Source organism: Cydia amplana, chromosome 4 (assembly GCF_948474715.1).
Source record: "Cydia amplana chromosome 4, ilCydAmpl1.1, whole genome shotgun sequence".
In the NCBI taxonomy this organism is placed as follows: domain Eukaryota; kingdom Metazoa; phylum Arthropoda; class Insecta; order Lepidoptera; family Tortricidae; genus Cydia; species Cydia amplana.
This window is the reverse complement of record NC_086072.1, coordinates 2,049,725-2,059,945: the sequence shown is the minus strand read 5'-3', so window position 1 is coordinate 2,059,945 and position 10,221 is coordinate 2,049,725. Positions and strand designations below refer to the sequence as shown.

General features: G+C 40.1%; 1 protein-coding gene and 1 non-coding gene across 2 annotated transcripts; both read right to left on the bottom strand.

The window, feature by feature from the left end:
* Nucleotides 1-1,911: 1,911 nt before the first annotated feature.
* LOC134647487 (uncharacterized) lies at nt 1,912-4,834 on the bottom strand. Its single transcript, XM_063501838.1, has 3 exons — nt 4,545-4,834; nt 2,237-3,911; nt 1,912-2,040 (listed from the first exon to the last, which is right to left on the bottom strand). Exons 1-3 carry the CDS (start codon nt 4,832-4,834, stop codon nt 1,912-1,914), a joined length of 2,094 nt encoding a protein of 697 aa, XP_063357908.1.
* A 2,751-nt stretch (nt 4,835-7,585) lies between these two features.
* On the bottom strand, nt 7,586-7,657 carry Trnat-cgu (transfer RNA threonine (anticodon CGU)). Its single transcript has one exon. It is a non-coding gene; the product is annotated as a tRNA-Thr (tRNA).
* Nucleotides 7,658-10,221: the final 2,564 nt, after the last annotated feature.

The following is a 10,221-nucleotide window of genomic DNA, read 5'->3' as shown; positions in this document are numbered from 1 at the left end:
GACCGAGAAGCCATCTAGTCGGTGGCAAATCAGGCTCTTTCACCAGAACTACATCGCCTGTCTTGGGTTCTGGAGTTTGTTGAGTCCACTTGTGTCTTTGAAGGAACTGATTTAAATACTCTTGAGACCAGCGCCGCCAGAAATCCTGCATCATACGTTGACATAATTGCCATCTACGTAATGGCGATATCGGCACTTGATCATAACGCTGATCTGGGGCTATTACAAGAGGTTCTCCTATTAGGAAATGACCTGGTGTTAATGGTAGTGATTCCCCGTTGTCATCAATGCGCCACAGCGGCCTCGAATTTAAACACGCCTCAATCTGAGATAGAACCGTACTTATCTCTTCAAAAGTGAGTGTAGAATTCCCAATAACGCGTTTGAGATGAAACTTACAGGATTTTATCCCTGCCTCCCAAAGTCCTCCAAAGTTGGGGGCGTAAGGAGGTATAAAATGCCATTGAGTCCCGTTCGACGCTATCCAGTCAGCCAGCTCGGGAACTAAACTTGACTTTTCCGCATTAAAAAGATACTGGAGTTCCTTAGATGCACCCACGAAATTAGTCCCGTTATCACTGTAGAGGTCGCTACAGTGACCTCGCCTCGCTACAAACCTCTTGAAGGCAGCGAGGAAGCCGGCTGTTGACAGTTCACTAACTGCTTCTATGTGGACGGCTTTTGTAGCCATGCATACAAATAGGCAAATATACCCTTTGTATGATTTGTTTCCCCTACCCTTTGAAACACGTATATTGATGGGCCCGGCGTAATCTACCCCACTACGGACAAACGGCCTTGCCATATTAACCCTAGGTGAGGGCAGCTGCCCCATCAATTGGTTCCGAATGTTGGCTGCGTTCCGAACACATGGAACACATTTCCTTACATGTGTTTTAGCCAAGTTCTTGAGGCCTGGTATACAAAACTTGGCCCTAATGTAGTTGACCATCAGTGGTGCTCCTCCATGCAATGTTTTAAAATGTGCATTTCGAAGAATAAGCTCAGTCAACCAAGCTGATTTCGGCAACAACATTGGATGTTTTTGATCATATTCTATGTCTGCTCTCTGGAGCCGCCCACCAACACGAATTATTCCAAAATCATCGAGTTGTGGAGTAAACGAGGTAAGTTGACTTTTCTTCTTTAGTTTACCCCTTTTTATATCTTCTATTTCTTCAGCATAAGCTTGTTGCTGACTCTTTTTTACCATAATTGCTAAAGCTTCATCCAATTCACTTTTCAGCAGGTAAGTATGATTTTTTCTTTTATTTTTCAGGAATCTTCGGCAGTACGCAACAACTCTTAACAACTTGGTGAGTGAAGAATACTTCGACCACATAGGATCTTCGCCGTCCGATTCAGATATCATAGTTTCCAGGTGAGTATGTACTTTTTTTTCTTCCAGCTGTGTATTCATTGTTTTCGATACTCCGTAGTTAATCACTTCTTGTTTCAGCCAAGCCGGTCCAGATAACCAGAGTTCAAAGTTACTTAATTCAGATGCTGAGATCCCTCTTGAAGCACAATCGGCCGGGTTGTGTTCTGACCTTACGTGTGACCATTGGCTTCGACTGGTGGCTGTCAAGATCTCTGAACATCTGTTTCCTATAAAAGTCTTCCACCTGCTTGGGTGACTGCTTAACCACGCCAATACCACTTCTGAGTCTGTCCATGCATGAATATTAGATTTTTCCACATCTAACACATCTGAAACTTCAACCAATAGCTTGGCCAATAATACCGCTCCACATAATTCCAGCCTAGGAATTGAAATCTGCTTTATTGGCGAAACCTTTGTTTTACATGTCACTAAACTGACGTGTATTGACCCTTCTGCGTCAATAACGCGTAAATACACCACAGCGGCATATGCAGCATTTGAGGCGTCACTAAAACCATGCAGTTCAACTAATCTGGCCTGAGATTGGTGATTTGTCCAGCGAGGAAGTCTGAATCTGGTGAGCTGTGACAATTCTTCCCTATAGCACAACCATTCTTCAAGCAGCGACGACGGTAGCTCTTGATCCCACTCGATGCCTGCCAACCAAAGCTTTTGAATGAACATTTTTGCTTTAACAATGCTTGGAGCTATCCAACCAAGAGGATCATATAGTTTCGCAATATCTGATGTAACCTTTCTTTTAGTTACAGGTGCTGTCGGTGGAGGTAGCTGAACTGTATATGCAAATTCGTCCCGATTTCGATCCCAGGTAAGTCCTAATATTTTATTTACCGCTTCTTGCTTCATCTCTATTTTCTTATGCTCTTCTTTCTCTGCTGTGCTTTCTCGAATTTCTTCTAACATAGCCTTTCTATTGCTTGACCATTTTTGAAGCTCAAAGCCTCCTTTGCTTAATAGCGTCTTCATCTGGTGGTAGATCTCTATTGCCTCTTGCTCGGTTTGACAACCTGACATCAGGTCGTCCATGTAGAAATCCTCACGTACCCGAGTAACCGCAAGAGGGAAGTCTACACCTTCATCCAAGGCGACTTGAATCAGACTTTTAACAGCAAGGTAAGGAGCTGATGAGACCCCAAAAGTAACCCTGTTTAACTTGTATTCTTTTACTTTTTGGGTATGATTCTCTCTCCACAGGATGCGTTGATACTTTGTGTCTCTTTCATCGACTCGTATTTGCCGGTACATCTTGACGATATCGGCAATGAAGACAACTGGATGCATTCTCCAACGCATGATTATGTGCCTCAACTCTGACTGCAATGTAGGACCAACCATAAGGTCACTGTTTAAGGACACCCCGTTTGTGCCCTTGCAAGAAGCGTCAAAAACTATACGAACCTTAGTAGTTTCCCGTTCGTCACGCACAACAGCATGGTAAGGTAGGTACAGTCCCTTTTCCTTAGATTCTTGCTCTGATAAAGGTTCCATGTGATTTAAATCCCGGTATTCATGGAACACTTTTGTGTATTCTGTTTGCAGGCGCTCATCGGTTTGAAGCTTCCTTTCCAGAGAATAAAATCTTCGTAACGCTATTTCTCTGGACCCACCATCTACACAAGCTGGTTGCTCATCCCTGAACGGTAATCTAACAACGTATCGGCCGTTCTCATCCCGTGTAGTAGTTGCTTCATATATCTCCTCACATTTTTGTTCTTCAGGTGTTAAAATCCGTTCTTTGTTACTAGGTTCTGATTCAAGTTCCCAAAAGGACCTCAGCAACTGTTCCACCTGAATGTGCATGCTAACCAGCTTGCAGGAGATGTTGGTATGTAAACTTGCTTCACCACTTAAAATCCATCCCAGAGACGTCTTTTGTGCCACCGTAGTCTCCTGGGGAGATTTGAATAAACCTGGTTGAATGATCCGAGCATAGACCTTTGCTCCCAACAACATATCTATTTTATTTGGAGTGTGATAGTCAGGGTCTGCGAGCTCGACAGTTTGTAACTCCGGCCATGAGGTAATAGATACTTTCGCCGATGGTTGGTTCGAGGTAACTTTGTCAACCACGTATGCTGTGACCTCAATGGTGCTGCTAGTGTTAGAGCGTGATGCGATTGTAACTTGAACCGTAGACTTCAGCTCTGTAATCAGCTCTCCTCTCAATCCTGACACTGAAACCTTAGCTGGAGTTTGTTTTAACCCGAGTAACTGAACTACAGCTGAGGTGATAAATGAGACTTCTGATCCCGGATCTATAAGTGCCCTTAATAGATGATATTCTTCTCGTTCCCATGCTTTGGCTTTTACTACCGCGGTAGCCAGTAACCCTTGCTGTGAGCCTTCATTAACGAAGTGATTTGAAACACTGGTTCCCGGTATAGCTTCTCCCGTTGAATTTGCGACTTGTTGTGTATGAACTTGTGCCACAGCTTGATCAGCCGATGGCTCCCTACCTTGATTGGCTTGAGTGTCTCCCTTTTGATGTAACAGCGAGTGATGTCGCCTGTTACAGATTTGACAGTTTGTTGTCAATTTGCAGTATCTGGCAGTGTGATTATTACCCAAACAGTTGAAACACATCCCGTTGGTTTGAACAAAATTACGCTTAACATCGACATCTAAAGCACTGAAATCTTTGCAATGTATTATACGGTGGTCACCTTTACAATAATGACATGATACATTGTTAGTGACTAGTAAATTATGAACTTTTTGCAACTGATTGCCCTTAACTTGATTGAAACTCCCCTTGTAATTGTTATTCACATATTTAGGTTTTTGGGTAAATCCCGGTTTTGGCTCCAAAAATTCCAAAGAATGGTATCGCGTTTGCAAAAAATCCTTAAATTGCTCCAGTGTCGGTAAATGCTCAGACAGAGATACAGATTCGCTTACTTTACATTCCCAGTTTTTCCGACTTTCTGGATCCAATTTATGACTGACAATGTAAATGATAATAATATCCCAAGTGCTTGTATCAATTTTGAGGCTAGACAATGCATTCAACGTTTCTGTAGTACAATCTAACATATGCTTTATGTCAGTGGCAGACTCAGTCAGAAGAGTCTTTTGTCCAAAAAATCTCTTTAATATGCAATTCGCCAAATATTGCTTGTTATTATAGCGACTCTCTAACTGGGTCCAACACTGGTCATAACTTTCACTAGAAATGGGTATGTGTCTAAGAAGCTGCTCCGCTTCGCCTGTCAAATGCGCCTTGAGGTAGTGAAGCTTCTGGATATCATCGATGTCCTGATTTTTGTGGATGAGTGAAATAAACAAATCCCGAAATCCCGTCCACTCCTCGTACTTTCCCGAAAAAGTTGGAATCGTGATCTTAGGAAGCTTCACATGACTCGATTTTGACATTGGAGTAGTTGACAATATTGGACTATCATTACTGGTTGTTGCCTTTAACTTGCTCATAGCGTTCTTAAGCTCGCATTTGTAATCTATGTATAACTCGTTGGTCGCATCATACTATTATGTACTGGGAATTAATCTACAGGAGTCAAATAACACAGCACGCGAGTATATTCAAGACTGATTTATTTGTTTTTCGTAGGTAGGCGCGTAAATCTTAATCTACCCTTATTCAATACATCGCATCCTTCCCCCCTTACAGAAAATTAGCTTAGTAATAACTTCTTAACAGTACATACTTATGTTACGTGTCAGTTTGCCTATCCACATCTATCTTCCATTGCATTGGTTACTAAGTAGTACAATACACATATTTTAGGTTAATTACATAGGCTATTGAATCCTTATTCTAACTAAATACAACATCTGTTTTACACCCTAAATTACTATTCCGGAACAATCATGCGTTTATTGTAATGTAATAAAAAGTACCTTAGTGTTATACTCAGTCGGCGATATCAAGCGATATTAAATTTACATACTATGACAACAAGGTCTAAATTAGCGTTACCTACTGATTTGAATAGTGTCTACAAAACTAACATGCAAATTATGAGCGCCTAACTTACAACAATATTATTACGTAATCTAAGACGTCTTTAACACAATTGGATAAGGCTTATAATAGATAAGCTTGCTATTATACTAACATTGTACAATATATATCTTATCGGTGGACGACGAACGCGTTTCGGTCTTTGTACCTACAGGTATATTTGAAGTCGTGCTATTGTCGTTGCTTGTGCGGTGTAGTGACTCAGTGGTGGCCGGAATCCCCTGAGCTAGCGTGGTAGCCCGGTTCAATTCTTGTGAGTCAGAACATGTTAATAATTTCGTACCTTTCACGCCCTCTGTGTTAACGCTGCTATCATTAAGCAATTGATCGATATGCCTTTTGTGACTGCGTCCGTCGGCCCCTTCTACGCGGTATGTCAAGGGGCCCAGACGTTCGATGACCGAACCTGCTGCCCACAATTGCTTGTTTTGCTGATAGACTCGATACATAATCTTTTCTCCTACCTTAAACTCGCGAGTCGGCGATGCCTCGTCGATCTCACTGATCTGAGGTGATCGTCGTAACTCACTGTATCGGGCTCCGATGGATAACACAAATCTATTATTAAGTCCAAAGTTTCCGTACCAACCACCGCGATAAGGTACTGCGCCCGATTGTCCGCTTTTACGTTTGTTACATCAAACCATGCCGTTAACTGACTTATGTACGTATTCCACTTTCCCGAGCGTAAATTAAACTCCTTAATGTTAAAAGGTAATGTTTTCGACATCCTCGTCGCCAAATATTATGTACTGGGAATTAATCTACAGGAGTCAAATAACACAGCACGCGAGTATATTCAAGACTGATTTATTTGTTTTTCGTAGGTAGGCGCGTAAATCTTAATCTACCCTTATTCAATACATCGCACATACACATCGTCCTTCATGTATGCAGTATCTTGTAGCACTTCTCGCTCTGGCAACATCAGTATCTGCATATGCATACGTGAAAACTGATCCCATATTTTCTCTAAGTTCTCAAGTCTGGTTTCAACGTACGAGATGGTAATCCGCTCCTTTGGAGACTTTTTGTAGTTACTGAATGCCTTGCTGATGCGAATACTTTGATCCGTTTGAAAATTTACACTAGCTTCCATTTTACTACTCATCTTGAAAAATTACAAGTCCCAGCAAATCTTATCATAAACTTTCTAAGTCCCAAATAGTCACTCGTAAATCTGCTAAGTCCTCATACAGTAAGTAAATCTTGAAAATATTACAAGTGTTTTTTGCTCTCAATTTTTCTAAGTGTTTGGCTGATGTACTTCGATATGAAATCGGGCATAGGTTCCCCGTCGGATCACTTTTTCTTAAATTATTCTAAGTCTTAAACACTTTGAAATTGTCTTCTGTCCATTAATTTTTCCTAAGTCCAAATGTGACAGTTCTACTTTCCAAATATTATTTTGACAGGTGACAGTTCCAATTAATGACACTTTGCACAGATAAACATAAATGTACTCACAGTTTGAAATCTTCTTACACTTCACTAGTACTTGAACCTTAGTTGAATCTTCCCGCCAAGTTGATCCACCGTGACGTCACTCAAGGTCACGGCGCTGCTGACTCCGTCGACTGCTCCAATCCACTGCCGCCCTCGGAGATTGCACCCTCGACAACAATCCGTTGCCACTTGATGCAGGAAGCACTACTAAAATATAAGGCCCATAGTACATCCCGGTTCGCTAAGGACCAATGTTTGTACTCCTAACTCGTTCAAAAGGGCGCTCTTTACTTGGGAAGAATGAAACAATCATTAACATTCACAAATAAAGCCAATATATTAAAAATAATTTATACACCTTATATACGGACTCGATAAGAATTTCGTTAGCTAGTTGTGTGGTCGGGTCAGCGACATCTAGCGTGAGATTTGGTAAACCGTTTTGCATACAGTTACTCTACGGACGCGAACACTTGTCAAATATCAAAAGTGCGACCCGGATTGGATTGGATGATGTAAAGTGTCGTTGAAAGTGCTGAATTCAGAAATAATATGTTTTGGTATATTCAGGCGACAGCTAGCGGCCGCTATAAAGTTCAAAAGTAGTCACGTTTTCATCTACGTGATGGCTTTCCTTTTGGACACTGCAATTTTATTAAATAGGTATGACTAATTTTTGTTTCTGTTGCGTCATAAATTGAAATAGGTAGATATCATACACTATCTAAAGAAGAAATGACCAAGTTCACCGGTGGCCGAGGCGGGAATCGAACCCGCGTCTTCAGCTTACGCGGCTAACCTCCTGACCACTAGACCACCCGGCCATGGCGGCTACCCGTTCCAAATTCTCTGGTGTATGCTATCTTTGAAAGGCTAGGCGCCTTTGACCAACTCTAAGGCCGAGCAGTACGATGCTCCTATACGAATCCTTTACTGGATTACGGTATAGCGAGAGAGATGGTGCTGCCATCTATCCAACTAGGGAACAAATCAAATTATTTACTGAGACACAGACGTACTAAAGCTTTTTGAATCACTCTGCAGGATGACGGTCGTGCAGTTAACTACCGTTAAAGCGCTACAGTTAAAGTATATGGTTCGTTAGTTCCGTTTAATCATACTTGTCGTTTAAGCACCGAGTAAATACTTAAATACATACTAAGCTTTTTATTAGTAGAGTCCGTGATAACTAACTTTGCACCGGATTGAATATAACAAAGTGGGGGAGAATCATTATAAACGTCATATTTCATAGAAATTAAACATTAATCATGACACTACCATGTTTAGAGAAGTGAGAAGCATCGATAATTGAGTTAATCGACATAGGAACTCTCTATGCTTATTTCCTGTTTCTTTCTTATTGTCTGTTACCTTCCGTGATTATTTCTTACTTGATGGTCTCATCGGAAGATCAGCGCTGGAAGTCGCCAGCAACATGCTGAGATGGGGCCATTTCGGGACACTTTATTCTCACTACCTATGTGAATGAATGAATAAAAAACTATTGTATTCTATCTTTCATTAAATTTTACCCCCTAAATTCCGATGTCAGTTCTTATCCAATTGTATGCTCGTTAATAAATTAAATTATTAAGGTCCCGTTACCACTATGTCATACACATTATCCATTGTTTGTCATATCAAATTGGAGTTAAAATCATAAGCCATTAACTACGATCCAATGAAATGTCAGGTTAACGCCATAATGTGCCATGAAAATTCATTGATTAAAGTAATAGGCAATGTCAACACGTCCAACGTATATTAGACAAAATTGCTCACTGCTTTTGCTATTACTATAGACAAATTATGTTGGAGGAAAATATACGTAGTTAGAATTAAAGCATATCTATTTATTCCTAAATAAAGTAGTATACCTACTGTTAAAGTCTTCATTCTTCCATTTAGCTTTAGAGTAGCTAACAAAATCTGTAAATCGTACTTTTTTTTATTATACAAGGACTAGGTAACATTAAATTCTAGTGTTACTTACCTGTATTTAGACACCAACACACGACATTGTGGTCACATATTAACAGGAAAATCTTTTCATACTGATTAAATGGTATTTAACGAGAATACCTAACGAATAACGGTACATTTATGTACTTCGTACGACCTAGATTTTTGAAGATGGAACAGAGAAAATGAAATTAAGTAGTGGTTTTACCATGATGCCCAAAAATAGCTCGTCTTGCTTTGTCCGAGGTTATCCTAATAAAATATTAGGGTCTCACGGGAAATCCGGGGAGCCGCCGGAAACGCTCCAATAAAAATAAATGTTGTCTATGATCGTCTCACTAAGTCGTAAAGCCGTGGTTGCCATTCGGGATTATTTTTGACAGTTTGTGATTGTACGGAGTTGTTATATCACCGATATAAGTGGTGTGTTTGAATACTTTAAATATGTGATGCGGCTATCGTACCTAATTCTAATTTTATTCCATTTTTATTTTGACATGTAAATTGGCTTTATGAATGAATGAGTATGAGTATGAGTATCGTGTCAATCATGTGACTGAAGAGTTCTTCAGTAGGCATAGGTATTTTTCAAGGCAACGGATACAATAAAATGAGGTGCATGCATTAAACCGTCAGTCAACTGTAATCGTAGTTAAATGAAAAGTTTGAAAGTAAACTAAAGAAACGACCTTATAGCCTACGAAGCATTAGTAGCAAGTATTAGTCACAAAAAACCAACAGAAAACTAGTTAAACTCACTCGAAAAGATGGCTATAAACCTTTGGCCTATGCTCTTGTAAATGGCAACACATTTTGACGTTCAACAAAATTTAACACATATCAGTGAAAGAACAAGGATCATGTGTCGAAAGATGGCAGTAAATTTACTGTGGCTACAAAATTTACTTTGACAATCCGCCTCTATATCAAATTATGTTTGCTAATAGGTATACACTATACACTACGCATGTGATGACTGATGTGTCAGGTGATATAACATTTCTGATATTACAACCAACGTACTGTAGGTATTACTCATCGGATGCGTTTCGGCCTTTTAATAAATAAAAACAAAAGCTCGTGGTACATTTTTCTTCTTTTACAAACAGAGCAGTGAAGCGACGCGATATTTGCATAGAGATAGTTTATAGGCCGGAAACTGACATTTTTATTTTCCCGGAAAATTGAGGGAGTCGTTACTATGCTGGTGCCACGCACCTGACCCTCGGGCGAAAGATATTTAAAACTGAATACTAGTTTCGTGTTGTATATTTTTGTTATGTATCACTTGTTTTGTGATCTTCGTGATCAATCACAAACTTGGAGTGATCTAGTACCTATTAGAGAAAACATCGATATCCGAGTTTATAGACATAGGAACTTCCTACCTGTTATTAATTTTTTCTCAAAATTCCGATGTCTT

Excerpts from the sequence above, each read along its gene's own strand:
- LOC134647487 (XM_063501838.1), bottom strand. The coding sequence starts at position 4,834 with ATGAGCAAGTTAAAGGCAACAACCAGTAATGATAGTCCAATATTGTCA. Across the intron at positions 3,912-4,544 it reads TATGACCAGTGTTGGACCCA|GCGACATCACTCGCTGTTAC; the intron begins GTTAGAGAGTCG and ends AATCTGTAACAG. Across the intron at positions 2,041-2,236 it reads TAGAGATGAAGCAAGAAGCG|GCATCGAGTGGGATCAAGAG; the intron begins GTAAATAAAATA and ends TTTGGTTGGCAG.